This window comes from Ochotona curzoniae, unplaced genomic scaffold, assembly GCF_017591425.1.
Source record: "Ochotona curzoniae isolate NIBS_2020 unplaced genomic scaffold, NIBS_Ocur_1.0 contig_2927, whole genome shotgun sequence".
In the NCBI taxonomy this organism is placed as follows: Eukaryota; Metazoa; Chordata; class Mammalia; order Lagomorpha; family Ochotonidae; genus Ochotona; species Ochotona curzoniae.
The window spans coordinates 3,019,229-3,034,451 of NW_024465654.1; the positions used below are offsets into that span (position 1 = coordinate 3,019,229).

The 15,223-nt window shown below is 59.1% G+C and overlaps 2 protein-coding genes across 5 annotated transcripts; one reads left to right on the forward strand and one right to left on the reverse strand.

Annotated features, from left to right (window-relative positions):
* Positions 1–202: 202 nt before the first annotated feature.
* Positions 203–5,659, forward strand: COPS7A (COP9 signalosome subunit 7A). 4 transcript variants are annotated; one of them, XM_040978807.1, is made up of 8 exons: positions 203–334; positions 674–893; positions 2,531–2,606; positions 2,837–2,925; positions 3,624–3,826; positions 4,325–4,430; positions 4,549–4,700; positions 4,844–5,659. In XM_040978807.1, exons 2-8 carry the CDS (start codon positions 732–734, stop codon positions 4,881–4,883), a joined length of 828 nt encoding a protein of 275 aa, XP_040834741.1. In that variant the 5' UTR covers positions 203–334; positions 674–731; the 3' UTR covers positions 4,884–5,659. The 4 variants fall into 4 exon arrangements, with proteins under 4 accessions (XP_040834741.1, XP_040834742.1, XP_040834740.1 ...); XM_040978808.1 differs by having other exon boundaries at positions 203–306; XM_040978806.1 differs by having other exon boundaries at positions 268–408.
* A 1,427-nt stretch (positions 5,660–7,086) lies between these two features.
* Positions 7,087–11,224, reverse strand: MLF2 (myeloid leukemia factor 2). The gene is made up of 9 exons (XM_040978810.1): positions 11,067–11,224; positions 10,532–10,609; positions 10,227–10,353; positions 9,801–9,836; positions 9,221–9,274; positions 8,736–8,864; positions 8,460–8,619; positions 7,828–8,040; positions 7,087–7,612 (listed from the first exon to the last, which is right to left on the reverse strand). The coding sequence occupies exons 2-8, from the start codon at positions 10,579–10,581 to the stop codon at positions 7,853–7,855; spliced, it is 744 nt and encodes a 247-aa protein (XP_040834744.1). The 5' UTR covers positions 10,582–10,609; positions 11,067–11,224; the 3' UTR covers positions 7,087–7,612; positions 7,828–7,852.
* Positions 11,225–15,223: the final 3,999 nt, after the last annotated feature.

Below are 15,223 nucleotides of genomic sequence, written 5' to 3' on the forward strand. Positions count from 1 at the left end.
TGAGACCCCCCTGCCAGCCTCGACGGGTAGTGCTAGCACCCTTCCACCAATAAAGTTTTATTGAAACCAAGCGGCAAATGCGGTTCCCGTCACTCTTTTCCAGGCAACCAATGAAAAGAGCCCGGCGCACGGCGGGGGCGGGGCCTGCCGCCCCTGGCAACTGCGTCGCTAGGGCGGACGGATTCCGGCCATAGAGTGTGGAGGCCAGAGCGGCCCCGCGGGGAGGCGGCAGGAAAGGCTGGGAACAGCTGCCGGAGGTGACGGCACGACGGCCCCGCCCGGGACGCTGCAAGACGGAGCGTCCAGGTAGCGGCCCGCGCAGGCTGACCCCAGGGTACGGCGGCAGCCCGTGGTCCCTGGGCGGCCTCTTTAAGGGAGGAGGTGGAGCTCCGCGGCCGGCTCCGAGGGGTGAGGTCACGTGGCCGGGGGCACGTGCGGGACCCGCGTGGGCGCCGAGGGGTGTGTTGTCGTTGGGGGTTGCTGTGCCCCCGGACCTCCGCCCCTCGCCCAGCTGCATCCTGTGCCCGGGGGAGGGCATGGGCGTGGCCGGCCCAGAGGAGGCTGGCTTTTTAGGGTTCAAGTTCGCCCCGGCTCCTGCTGGTGGTGGCAGCTGGGATCCAGCCCCTCTCGGCAGCGCGAGGCGCCTTTAGTTTCACATCCTCTTTGCTTGCAGCTCCAGGCATCCTTGAGCCCAGGTTCCCGTGCCCCCTCCCGACCCCCGCAGCTCAGCCATGAGTGCCGAGGTGAAGGTGACGGGGCAGAACCAGGAACAGTTTTTGCTGCTCGCCAAGTCGGCTAAGGGCGCAGCGCTGGCCACACTCATCCACCAGGTGTTGGAGGCCCCCGGTGTCTACGTGTTTGGGGAACTGCTGGATATGCCTAATGTCAGAGAGGTGCGTGGCTGGCCTGGGTCGCCCCCACGGGGGGAAAGCTTGGGGGCCAACGTCTGGATGTGAGCATGGGCGAGCGGGGCTCGGTTCACCACCCTGCGGCCCTTCTGTTGTGCGGGAATGATTGGCAACTTGCACTAGTAAAATAAACAAGTGATTGGCAGATAAGGGAAAACCCACTACTTGCACTTCTAAGCAAATAGATAAGGCATTCCAGATAGGAAACGCCTCATTCGGGTCTCCTTGGGGTTAGGGTCTCCAGTTTCTCTTTCAAGGATGGAGATGGAGATTCCCAATTACTCCAGTCAGAAGACAGGAAAGTGTTAGGTGGGTGCAGTTGGGATAAACAGGCCACAGGAGCCGGCCCGTCCCCCTGCACAGCCTAGGCTGATCCACCTAAGAGAGGGAGAAGGTGTCCTTTCCGCTAAAGGCGTATTGCAGCCTGCTAGGACAGAGCAGGGAACTAAACAGAGTTTAAAGTCCAGATGAGTCAGCGTGGTTTGCCTTGCCAGCAGTACTCACCTGTGCTAGGTAGGTAGACTAATAACCAAATTTTTAAATTTTTTGTTTTGTTGTAATTTTTAAAAATTGTACTTGAAAGACAAGAGTTACAGAGAGGCAGGGAAAGAGAAGGAGACGGAGATTTTTATGTGCTGGTTCACTCCCCATAGGACTGCAGTGGCTGGAGCTGTGCTAGTCCCCAGCCAGGAGACTCTTCCAGATCTCCCCCATGAGTGACAGCAGCCCAAGGTCCATCCTCTTCTGCTTTCCCAGGCCACGAGCAGGGAGCTGGATAGGAAGCAGAGTAGCCAGGACACAAACTGGCACCCATAAGATGTCTGCACTGCAGGTAGATTAGCTTGCTGTGCCACCGTGCCAGCCCATTAGCTGGTTCATGAGGGTGTGTGATTGAATACATTGAATATGGTTTTCTGAGGCCATCATGGTATGCAAAGAATTTTTTTCCCTGCATTGAATCCAAAAAGTATCATCAGTTGAGGGGTCCCTGTCTAGTTGTCTGCTAATGTCCTGGGAACCCCAGGGAACCACCCCTCCTGGGCCGTGCAGTCCAGGGGAATGGATGAGCAGCTTCGTGACCCACATCAGCCATGGCATAGATACAGCAGTCCTGTGGCTTAGTGAGACATCCGAAGTTTGGCTGGGATGTTGTTGAAAACCAGCTTGATTTCGGAACCTGCTGAATGCTCAGTCGTAGAAGCAGAGGGCTGGGGAGGCTGCCTGGGGAAGGGGAGACACCTGCCATGGGGGGTGGAGAGCGGCGTCTGAGCCAGAGGCCAATCCTCAGGCCTGAGGCAGTACTGTGTGAATCAGGAGGTATGGGAGACACCTGAGGCCGCAAGGGCTGGGCTGCACGAGCCACTGCTGGGGATGTGGCTGTTGCCTCTTGGGCCTTGAGTTTTCCCACCTTGAATGTGGTGGGGGCGTGTATGGATTGGGAAGGTAGTTAAACAAAGGTCTACAGGTGGAAATGAGAGAGGCAGAGAACTCCCCTTGGGAAACGGGGGGGTGTGTGGGGTAACATCGGCCAGCAAAGATGGGCCAGAAAGTGCGCGTCCTCGCAGAGGCCGGGCAGCGAGGGCAGCCCCTCCCGTCAGCCTGCCCCTCGTGTCACCTTGCAGCTCGCAGACACCGACTTCGCCTCCACCTTCCGGCTGCTCACGGTGTTCGCCTACGGGACCTATGCCGACTATCTAGGTAACCGGGGCGGCCGGGGCCCTGCAGTGCTGGGAACGGGAGAAGGGCGATTTCTGGAGGGAACTTGACGTTCGCTGAGATGCCCTGGGTGGGTGCCTTGGGTACGCAGGGTCAGCGTCAAAACCTGAATTAGACTGGAAACCTCACCAAAATAAACAAAAAATGAAGAAGGCACAGGCTTCCCCCCCTGAACTGAGACTCGGCTGCCTCCTCTTTGTCCCCTTCCCCAGCTGAAGCTCGCAACCTGCCCCCACTCACGGAGGCACAGAAGAATAAGCTCCGACACCTCTCAGTGGTCAGCCTGGCTGCTAAGGTCAAGGTGAGTGGCACTCCCCAGGACGGCCCTTGGCTAGCTGTGGCCTTGTCCTGCCCCTCTAGGCCTGTGTCTGGGTGGCTCCCCACCTGTGTGTCCATTCATCTGAAACTTCTAAGGAAGCCTCTTTCAGATTTTGATCCAAGTGGCAGCCAGGGTGCCAGGGTATGTGTTGCTGAGCAGTAGTCCTTGTTGCCACAGCCTCGGAGCTGGAGCAGGCTTCTGATGCAGTGCCAGGCCTCTGTGGGGTGGTGTAAGACATGCATGAGACCCGGACAGAGTTCTGTATCGCTCTGCTTTCCGTCAGTGCGCACTGCTGCCCCACCCTGCGCCCACACAGCCTGCGCTTTGCCGCGGTTTTATTCACACGGAGCTCTCCGCTGTGCAGTGCCTCGAGAGGAGTGTCTGCAGAAGTCAGACTTGTCCTGTGGTGGGCGAGATGCCCTTGACCAGGAGCCGCATGATGTGCTTCCACTGCGGCCAGGGGAGTGACACCAGCAGGTGTCGCGCTGGCTTGCCCACTGTGCGGTGGGGGACAGGGTAGCAGGGGTGCGAGAGCCTTGCATCTGATCGTGGTGATGTTGTGGCTCAGAGATGGAAGTGCCTGGATTTAGTGTGCTCTAGAGCTAGCGTAGGGATGACGGGCAGGAGGAGGGAAGAGGCAGGATCCTCATGTACCCTGGGCCGCCCTCTCCGGGTCCCAGTGCATCCCATACGCAGTGCTGCTCGAAGCCCTGGCCCTGCGCAATGTGCGGCAGCTGGAAGACCTGGTGATTGAGGCCGTGTATGCTGATGTGCTGCGTGGCTCCCTGGACCAGCGCAACCAGCGCCTAGAGGTAGATTACAGCATTGGGCGGGACATCCAGCGCCAGGACCTCAGTGCCATCGCCCGGACCCTGCAGGAGTGGTGAGCCCTGGCTTTCTGCGCTGTGCCTTTCCTCCTCAACCCTGGAACGAGGCTAGTGCTGCAGGGCAGACGAGCAGGGGCTGGGATGGGCTGCAGCCCAAGAAGGTGAAGGAGAGAGCGCTCATTCCTCTGCTGGAATAAGAGGAATGGGAGGGAGTGGGGATGCCCCTCTGGAGGTCACCTGTCTGGCCTGGAGTCCATCCGTTGCTCTAACTGCCACTGTCCCCAAGCCGCGGGCCTGTGAGCTCCTCCTTGTGTCTGTCTGTAGCCATTCCTCTAGCAGCCTTTGCACCCCGCTCCCCCATCCCTGTGCTTGCCGCTGCCCGCCTCTGCCCAGCACTTGTTCTCCCTGTCCTATCTCACTGCTGTCAGTGGCTGCCAGGGGCGTTGGGGAAGGGCCCGATTAGGACAAGGGGCTGGGTGCCAGGAACCAGCAGCTCCTTAGGAGTCTGTCTGAGCCCTCTGTGTTGACATGGTCTCGTTTCCCCACACCCGCAGGTGTGTGGGCTGTGAGGTTGTGCTCTCAGGCATCGAGGAGCAAGTAAGCCGGGCAAACCAGCACAAGGAGCAGCAGCTGGGCCTGAAGCAGCAGATTGAGAGCGAGGTGAGTGGACCTGTCCACACGGCCCTGGCTGGGGCGCCAGCCTGCGGCAGGTGAGAGAGGCAGAGTTTGTTGCGTTCTAGAAGCTTCTTTGCTTCCCTTATTCCTTCCATCCTGGTAGGTTGCCAACCTTAAGAAAACCATTAAAGTTACCACGGCGGCAGCGGCCGCAGCCACCTCCCAAGACCCTGAGCAGCACCTGACGGAGCTGAGGGAGCCAGCTGCAGGCACCAACCAGCGCCAGCCCAGCAAGAAGGCCTCCAAGGGCAAAGGGTGAGCCAAGGGGCGCCCTACCCCACCGCAGGGGCCCTGCCGCTCTCACCTCCTCTCATCATTCATGTGGGGTTAGGGGATCGGGGGAGGGTGCACGGGGTAGGGAGTCCCCACATGCATTCTCTGTCTCTTCCACTCACCAGGCTCCGAGGGAGTGCCAAAATTTGGTCCAAGTCGAACTGAAGGGACTGTCATTTCTTGCCTGGGACTGTGGGGTCCCAACTGCCTGCCTGCCCTTAGGAGTTCTCAGAGAGCTTTCCTGTGCCCCTGGCCAGCTGATAATCTTCAGGTCATGACCTTTCACCCCCTCGACCCCCCAGCCCGAGCCCAAGCATAGATCATACCTTCTCTGGGGAGGAGGCAAGTACAGGTCACATGTTTATTGGTACTTTGGTTTTACATGACTTTTCTAATGTGTCACCTTGTCGCCTTTCCCGTTGTGCTGTGTTTAAGAGCACGCGTTCCTTCCTGTCCCTAGTAGGGGAGCAGCTGTGCTGGGGTTTGCTCTGCTTCCAGCATAGCCCGCAGGTGCTCCTTCTGTGCCCTGTCGCTGCATGCCTGCCATCACCTCCTCAATCTGCTTCCCTCCCCCTTTGTGTGGATCACATCTCAAGAGCCGGAGGGCCCTTCCCCGGATGCCCACCCTGAGTTCCGGGAGCCAGCCTGCCACACTCACACTACGGCCATCTCCTTGCCGCCCTCCTCTCCCCTGGGATCCTGGGAACGCTGCTGCATGTGACGCCCCGGGAGCCCGAGGAAGCGGCTGTTCTGAAGATGTTGACACAAGGTTCTGTTAGCCCTGAGCATCTTGGGAAGCCTGGTGGTGGTCCTGCAAGGCTTGGGGTCCCCTGTTGTGACTTTGGTGGGCGAAGGGAAAAGGATAGAGATTGTATTTAAAAAGGTCTATATGCACATAGCTATATATAACATGACACAGAAATAAATCTATGAGAAGTCTACATACATGGCCTAAAGTTTCTTTGCGTTTGGTATTTGGTGGAGGGAATGTAAATAAGACTCATACCCAGTCTACTCTAAGTGCTGGAAAAAAATGAAGAAAATCTTGGGGCGCTACTGTGGTATACTGAGTAGGCCAAGTCTCCACCTGCAGTGCCAACATCCCATCTGGGCTCTGGTTCAAGTCTCAACTGCTCCGCCTCCTGTCCAGCTCCCTGCTATGGCCTAGAAAAGTAGAGGAGGATGGCTTAAGTGCTAGGGCCCCACACACATGTGGGAGACCCAGAGGAAACTCCTGGCTCCTGGCTTCGGATCAGCTCAGCTCTGGCCTTTGCAGCCATGTGGCGAGTGATCAGCAGAGGGAGGATCTTTCCATTCTATAGCTCTTTCTTTCAGACAGAAACCTAAAAAATAGTGAGAGAACCAGCTACTATTTGCGAGTCCCGGCAGCCTGACACCAGGAGCCAGGAACTCCCTCCTGGTCTCTAAGGACCTGGCCTATCCTCTACCACTTTCCCAGGCACTGGATTGGTGGCAACTCAAACTGACACTCCAATAGGGGAAGTCAGTGTCGCAACGCCAGCCCCACAGCCTGAGATTCTGAAACTAGAACGGTCCTAAGTAAATGAGGTCTGGGGAAATGAATGACCCGTCCCCAGCAGGGTGGCAGAAGGGCTGGGCTGGGGCCCCAGCCTCTGGGTTCTCAGGAGCCTGCTGGCGGCCACTTGCTACCATGGAAAGCATGTCCCTGCCCATCTGGACAGGGCACAGAGGGTCAGGGCTGTTCTGGTCCTGCCACATACGGTGCAGAACCCAGGGAACTAATTCACACTTGTGTGCCTTCCGACTCCTTGGAGTTGTGGATCCACACATGGTTCCCCAGCCCAGTTTGAAGAGGTTAGTCACACTGGGAAAGTCCTCCCTTCCCAAGACCCAGAGAATCTCTTTCCCAACTGCAATGCACAACTGAGGATGTCTGTGACGTGGGCAAATGAGGCTCTCGCACGTCTTCTCCATGATTAAGTACACGGCCAGGAGGAGGAGGCTGATCCAGCCGGCCAGTCTTACAGGAGTGGGCGTCTTCAGAAACCCGAGCTCCTCCCAGCTCCACATGCTCAGGTTCCAGCTCACCCATCTTTTCCGTTCCTTCACAGGCTCAAGTTCTCATCAACCGGGGGAGGTGGGTCTGAAGAATGTTGCTCACCCCACAGCTCCCTCCCGCCTGCCCAATGGCCTGTGTGGGATGATCTGGCCTCTCTCCAGGCCCAGGGACATACTCTGCTAGGGGCCAGCGGCAATCCTCCCCTCAGGCACCTGCGACACGGGTTGGGCCCTCGGTGCGGGGAAGTGACTAGGCAGACAGGAAGCACAAACTGAACAGGGAGAAGGGCCCAAGCAGAGCAGAGTCCCAGTGGGTCTTTTTCCTATTCTCTTTTATTCCATAACCACCTAGTTACAAGTTGCACAAATCAAAAAATAAAGACAGAGGAGGATGGAGGGGCGAGTCTGTGATGTGTGAGGGCGAAAGGGGGAATGCAGGGAGGGTCGGGCAGCAGCCCATGCCTTCCATAGCCCCGAACGGAACTATGGCCCCTGCTACGGGGGCTCTGAGGAAGAGGTGGGCAAAGAGCCAGACTGGCTGAGGGCTGGGGGAGACCCCTAAACCTCGAACTCTACTTCAAAAACCCTCCGATGCACAGCAAAGGGGAGAAGTGTGGGAAGGGGAGGCGGTTCCAAGACGGAGCAGCAACCTGAAGAGTCAAGTTAGTGGATCCAGGACAGGTGGCGTGGGCATGGCCAGGGGCTCAGCGGTTGAGGGGGCCGTGAAAGGTTCTCCCTGAGACCCCCAGGGAGGGTGGGGCCAGCTTGCCTGTTAATTTAATATTAAACTGGGGGTGGGCATTGGAGAGGAAAAGTGGCCTTGGAGGATGGTGTCACAGCCTCTCGGCCTGTACCTGGATGGGGGAAAGACAAGTGCAGGTCAGAAGGAAGCAGCAGCACGGCAGGGAGGGGCTGAGCTGCACAGCTGCCTCTCCGCGTGCCAGCTCTGGCTGACGGCACAGGGCCATGGGGGCACCCCAGCCTGCGGGCAGCACAGGCTCACTCCCCATCCCTCTGGGAGGTCACTCCTCCCAGCACACCCCCAACCCACCCAACCTGCAATACTTACAAGAGAGGCTGGGGGCCTGGGCCCCTCACCAGTCATAGCGGCGGGACTGTCGGGAGGGGGAGTCCTCGGGTCCCTGGATGGCTAGGCGGGGAGGCCCCTCAGCCCGGCGGCCCCCACCTGCTGAGCCCTCATGCCGCCGAAACTCCAGAGGGCGCTGCTGCCGGAACCGGGATGTCTCCCGCCGCCACTCGTCATCAAACGCAGCGGCCTCACCTGAGGAGGACATGGCAATGGAAGCACCTGCCAAGCAGGCCCTCACCTTTGCAGCCCAGTGGGGCGCCTGACACACACACACACACACCTATGTATCCTCTTGTGTGTGTGTGTGTGTGTGTGCATGTATCTGTGGAGCACAAAGCAGTGGCTTCCATTAGCAACACTGTCAGAGTAGTCACTGGCAGGTCTGGAACACACCCATGGAAGAAGTGAGGAAGAGGATACTGAGTTGGGGCACAGCAGTATTTCATAAATATGATACAGTGAGGGTAGAAACATCTCGAACCACAGGGAACCCACTAGAAGGCTAGCTCAGTGACCGAGCCTGCCCCCCTTGGTGCCTGGGCCGGCCATGCAGCCAGCTCCCCCACAGCTGTGCTGGAGAACTGTCACCAGGGCGGGAGAGGGGTGCTCACTCTCATCCAGGTTGATGTAGTCCTGCCGCTCCTCCTGGTCGCCTGTGCGGTGGTTCCGGGAGCGCTGCAGGATGTGAGCCCTGTCCCGGATGTGATGGCCGATGGACATCTGCTCGAGTCCACTGTCAGAGTCCCGGACGGTCCTCCGCGTCTCCCGGATCTGGGGGGTTGGGGCAGGAAGGGGGGAAGAGTGGCCAGACCAGCCCAAGATAGACACGACAGCCGTAACCCCATCCCAAAGACAGCAGCCAGAGTCCCTCCCATGCACACACTCACCCCGCCTGGCGCTGAGCGCATCTCCGAGGTCTCTTGATAGACCTTGGGGGCACCGTCCCCCGTGTTGGAGTAGGAAATGACGGTGGAGGACGAAAAGGTCTGGCAATTGCCGCCAGCTGTCATGTGCTCCTGAGGGAAGGCCAAAGGGAGGCAGGAGGGGGGCGTGCAGGGGTTTGGCGCCCAGATCCCACACTGGAATGCCTAGGTTCGAGTCCCAGAGACACTTTCGTTTCCAGCTTCCTGCACGCTCCCCCTGCGACACAGCAGGTGATGGAGCTCTCCCTCTTTAGCCCCCCTTAACTTCGTCTGAGTCTGTCATAACCAGGCGAGCCCTAGGGGAGCCATAACGGCCTGAGGACACAGGCTCCCAGAGGACGCTGCGCTCAGCCACGCTCTCCAGGTCCAGCCCTCCGCCACCCACCTCCCCAGTGCCCCATCACCACGGATAACAAGGATAGCAAAGGATGCAGGGGCCAGAGTCTCACCATGTTCCCAATCATGTCATTCATCATCCCGAACATGTCCATGAAGCCGCCAGACTAGAGGCAAGACAAGACGGGACACAGGACATTCGAGTCAGCAGCCAGGGATGACTTCCAGGCGCCCCTTGCCACAAGGCCATCCTTCTCTCCTTCCTTCCCGCCCCTCCCCTTTCTCCACCTGAAGGACGAAAATGCTTGCCCTCCTCCTGGAGGCAGCTGACCTCCTTCTTGGGTCTCTCAGGCCGCACCAATCTATTTTCCTTCGCCCAACTGCTGCTTCAGCTCGCAGCTTTCAGAACCCAGCTAATGCTAATGGAATCTAATTGCTGAAGATGGAGGGGCAGGAAACTACTGGAACCTACTGCATACCCAATCTAGCTGCCCCCCCTCAAGAGACCCAACTCCACCAGACCACACTGTTCCCTGTGGCTGAGTACCCCTGGGGGCACCGGTGCCGACCAGCACCCGAAGGCTGAGCTGGGTGAGCTGGGTGTATGTGACCAGAAGATGCCGGGGTGAGATACAAGACTGGTCCACAGCATCAGATTTGGAAATGACATCCAAGGTGACAGAATGTACTCACCATTCCCAGCATTCCGAAGGGGGAGACAGCCCCAGCCTGCAGGAAACACAGCAGGAAGTGAAGTGAGACCACATCCACTATGGCTCCTGATTTCTCCACTGCCCTTGCCAAAGCCCTCTGCACACCCCTTCCCCCGACTTGCCCGCAGCACATTTGCTAACGCTGGCTGTGGTGCCAGGCAGTGTGGCGTGGGCATCTGCTGCAGCAGCCACACTGCCTTTGGCAAAGCCTATCTCTAAGCCCATGCCGGGGGTGCCTGGAGCTTGAGTCCTGGCTCTGCGTTACAGCCAGAGCGTCCTGGTTAGACACACCCTGGTAGACAGCAGGTGCCGGCTTCAATGGTCAGGTCTCCAGGTCTGGAGACTGCATCCCCAGCTCCCGCAGGCCCCCACGCCATGGCAGCTGAGCTGTGTTCCCCCTGCTCACCTGCACCCTGCGGCTGGCAGGCCTGCTCCCTGGCACGTTGCCATCTGTGATGCTGAGAAAAGGGCTGTATCCGAAGCCCCCGGGCAACATCCGGCTCATGTGCTGGCGGTGGATGGCGAAGGGGTCCCTGGCGGGAGGTGGGGGTGGGGGTGTGAGTACAGGCTAAACTGTTAACACCCCTCTCCCCAAACCATCAGGGGAGAGGGGCTAGGGGAGCTAATTGCCCAAGCGAGCGAGGCAAGCCCAGGTGCCCCGGCCGGCTGCGCACGCTCCATCTGCCGGAGTGGGGGAGAGGCATTACTCACATCAGGAACATGGGATCCTCGGGCTCCACGTCCCTCATGAAGCGGAACATCGTGATCCGGGCTCCAAGGGGCTCCACGCTAGCAGGAGACAGAAGCTCGGTGACTCGGCCGCAGCGCACCCTTCCCTCCCTGGGCAGCACGCTTCTGGAAGGGACTCTCAGAGCACCTGCCTTCCAGACGGCTGTCCCTGACCCCCAACTCTCCGGCACTGCACACAACACGTCCCACCGAGCGCCTTCTGCCTCCGCTCTTCCCCAGGCTGGGTGCACCCTGCGTCCCCCGGCACGGTTACGGATGAGAATCTAATCCCGACCACCTCGGCCCACCGACTGCGGCGGCCCGGCCTGGCCCGAGCTGACCTCCTCTCGTCCCCCACACCCGCCACGGGCCCGGTCGGCCGTCCCCCACCTCCTCCTGCCTCCCAGCCGGCCGGCCAGCAGCAGAGCTAGGCCGGACCCTCTCCCCTCCCCGCACCGCAGCCCCGCAGCCTGCAGTCCGCGGGCGCGCTCCCGCCCGGCCCGGAATCCAGCCTTACCGGTCCCCGACTCGGCCTCAGCGGCCCATCCGGCCGGTGGCGCGTGTCGGCGCGGCGGGCTCAGGGCCGCGGCCCGGGACGCGGAGATGGGGACGGCTTGGCGCTTCCTCGGCCTGCCGCACAGCCTCTTCCCACGGCCGCCACCGCCGAACCGCCCCCCGCCCTCGGCCCGCCGAGCCCGCACCTCGGCCAGGCCCGGGCGGAAGTGACGTCACGGCGCGCCCGCCCACCCGGGGCCGTGCCGAGCGTGGGGGGCGGGCGGCGCCGCGCCCCGGGGGCGAGCGCGGGGGAACGCGGCCGCGGGGGCGCCCGGGGACGGGAGGCCTGGTTCCTAACCGGGATTTGTGGTCCTCTGTGGACGGAAAGAGGCGTCCAAGCAGGGGTCGGGCGCCCTCGTGCGTTCCCTTGAGAGGCCCGAGGTGGACAAGGCACGCTCCCCCAGGGGCAAGAAGGGGCGGGCGCTCTGTGGGCCACTTAGGAGGGACACATCCCTGCGAGGAGCTTGAAGAAGATCGTCTACGGAGGCGTCGGGCCTAGCGGCAGGAAGGGCAGCGAGGCTGTGGCGGGAGGCGCTCGGCCTGCTCTCCCTCCGAGCAGGGCGAGGTCCCCCGGAGGGACGCGAGGAGGAGGGACCGCTCCTCCGCCGGGGTCAGCTTCGCGCTCGGCCCGACGGGGGCCGAGACGGCAGTGCAGGGGGCTGGCCGCCAGGTGGCGCGCCTGGGCCGGGCTGGAGCTGGCAGTCTCCTGGCGGCTCGAGGACCCCTCTGCTCCCCCTGGGGGACCAGTGGGACTGGGGAGGTCTGCCGCTCTAGTGCTTTTTAGCCTTTGCGCTCATATTTTGCTCTAGCTCCTGTGTCCTTAAGGGCTCCCGGGCCTGCGTGGGAGGGGTTTTTTCTCTCTAATAAAATAGGTAGGTCAAGGGTTTAACAGCTTAGGAGAAGACAGGGGTGGAGCGTTGCATTTAACGGGCTCCCTAGCAAGCAGAGCTCCTAACCAGACCCCCAGAGACCTGACTCCAGGCTAGACCGGATACCGATCTTTTGACATACTCAGAGTCTTGCATAAAATTTGGCTGTGCCAGGGAGAAGGCCCTCCCCCATGGGTGTCAGAGGATTTGGACCTTTTAGGATGGACTTTAGAGCGGACACCCAAACTCCAACTCTCCCTAGTTCTTTACTCTGGCTTTTAGCCACAGTAATGCTGTGTGGAGCCTGATCCAGAGAGAATGACTTGTTCCCATTAACTCCCTACTGGAGGAGGAGGAGGAAGAGGACAGGGTCCCCAGTGACCCGGGGAAAAGGGGGCTGGGCTGGCAGCAAGACTTTTGGAGTCCCCTGAACTCCACCACTACCGAAGAGGGAAAAGCAGTAGTAAGGGTGGGGACAGAGACAGATAATTCAGATATAAGCCAGCTGACAAGGGGCTGGCATGGTGGCTTAACAAGCTAATCCTACACCTTCAAGTGCTGGCATCTCATATGTGTGTTGGTTCACATCCCGGTGGCTCCACTTCCCATCCAGCTCCCTGCTGCTGTCCTAGAAAGGCAGCAAAAGATTACCAAAGGCCTTGGGACTTTGTACCCAGGTAGAAGAACTAGAAGAAATCCCTAGCCCCTGGCTTCTGACAAGCCCAGCTTTGGCTGTTGTGGCTGTTGGGAAGTGAAACAGCATATAGAAACCATCTCACTCTCCTCTGTAAAATTTGCCTTTCAGGGCCCAGCATGATAGCGTAGTGGTTGAAGTCCTTGCCTTGCACGCACCGGGATCCCATATGGTCACTGGTTCTAATCCCAGCGGCCCTGCTTCCCATCCAACTCCCTGCTTGTGGCCTGGGAAAGCAGTGGAAGATGGCCCAAAGCTTTGGGAGTCTGCATCCATGTGAGAGATCTGGAAGAGCTCCTGGCTCCTGGCTTTGGATTGGCTCAGCTCTGGCTGATGCAGCCACTTGGGGAGTGAACCAGCAGATGGAAGATCTTTGGCTTCTTTTCTCCCCTGGGGGGGGTTGTGGTCAGGTCTGGACATGGCTGCAGTGTTCCCTTGGCATGGGTATAGACCGGGTCTGGAGTGTGCCAGACTGAGCTAGACTCCAGAACTCACTGGTGGTCATGAGAACCAAGGTGGGCATAGAACAAGCTGGGTAGGTCTCTGCCCTTGCTGAGCCATGCGTGAGTTGAGTCTGGACATAGACTAGGTGTGGTTAGGCTGTTGCACCCAACAGTATGAACCAGAATGAGTGAGGGGCAGTCAGGAAAGGCCACTGTTACTGCTAGGACAGGAGGTGGACTAAGTAGGACTGGCCCATGGACCCATTGGTGTGCACGGATCTGGCACTGGGAGAGGTTCTGATAGAGGAACTTGGGGACCTCTTGTGTTGGGACACAGTCCCCTGTCAGGCTGGGTCAGAGCAACCCCTGGCACAGGCAAGATCTGTGGCCGGGAACAGGCCGCAGGCCTAGTTAGGAGCTAAGGGGTGCTCTAATTGGGTTGTGATTCCCACTGGTGAACATAAGAACTGGAATGGGTGTGGTGATCTGGGCCGGACATGACCACAGTGTCCCTTGGCAGGGGTGTGGACTGGGTCTGGAGTGTGCCAGACTGGGCTAGACTCCAGCACCCACTGGTGCTCATAAGAGCCAGGGAGAGTGTAGAATGGGCTGGGCTATGTCTCAGTACCAGCTGAACCACATAGGAACTGAGGCTGAATGTGGACCAGGTGTGACTGGACTGTAGCACCCAACAGTAAAAACCAGAATGGGTGTGGGCCGGTTGGGCAATGCCACAGTTTCCGCCAGGACAGGACGTAGACTAAGTCAGTCTGGGTCAAGGACTCACCAGTGGGCACGAGGTTTGCCACTAGAAGGTGACCTGAGAGAGGAGCCTGGGGAACTACTCTGTCACAATACAGTCCCTGCATGTGAGTACAAGAACCAAGGCAAGAAGCAGCTCACACGAGACCAGGGAATGGTACCTACTGGCATACGTGTGGGTCAGGCGGGCCAGGCTGGGCAAGTTCATAACACCACTGAAAGATCCAAGAACCAGGACAGGGTGCGAGGCAAGTTGGGTCAGGCTGCAATAACAGCCAGTTCACATTAGGGCTGGGACTGGGGACTGGCTGGGCTGAGCTAGGCTATAGCACCCACCAACATGAGGAGCAACTAGGGGCAGACCGGGCCGGGCTAGGCTATATCTCTTCCCATTGACAAATGCTGAGATGAGACAGGCCATGACAAACTGGGCCTCAGCATGCACCAGCACATGTGAGACAGGTGGGTGAGGCGGGGAAGCTGTGCAAGACCAGTAAGTGGGCTGCGGGGGCCTCTCTTGCTAAGCCTCTGCTCCCACTGGTAAGCATGAGAACTGGGACTGTGGGCAGATCAGGCTGCGCATGACAACAACACCTGCTGGCCTTCATACAAACTGGGTTTGAAGAGTCAGGCTAGGTTAACTGACTCTACACTGGTACATGCAGGAGCCAATGTAAGTGCGAGCTGGTTGGGCTTTGCCACAGTATCAGCTGGCAAGTGCTGGGACTGGAGGTAAGTCCTGTCAAACCAGACTGCAGAACCATCTGGATAGTGCAAGTCTGGGAGGTACTGGGAGTGGGCCCAGTAGGGAAACTGTGAGCACCTCTCTGAGGGGCTGCAACTCCCACTGGTGAGCGTGAGAACCAGGGCTGGGGGCGGGCATAACTAGACAGGCAGTGGCAACACTGGCACAAGTGTACGCTGTATAGTGGAGTTGGTTGGGTTGAGTAAGGCTTCAATGTGCATTAGTGTGTGTAAGAGCTGAATGGGATATGGGCCAGTCTGGGCCAGTCTGCTGCACAAACTGGCAAACACAGGAATCAGGGCTGGGGGCAGACCTAGCGAGAGTTACTGGGGGTTGTTCCAGCTAGGCTCCAGTTACTGCTGATATATGTGAGGGCTGAGTATGTACCGGGCAGGGCTGATCTTGGCTGCAACATCCATTGGTTTACATAAGTGACAGGGCTGTTTATAAAACTTACCCAGCAATTGCAACTACCAGTGTGTACATAGGCAGATGTGGATGACAGACACAGCCAGACCCTGTACTGGCAAACACAAGAGTCAGGACTGGGATCTCCTCTGACGAGATGACTATGGGAATCCTCCCAATTAAACTGCTAGACTCAGA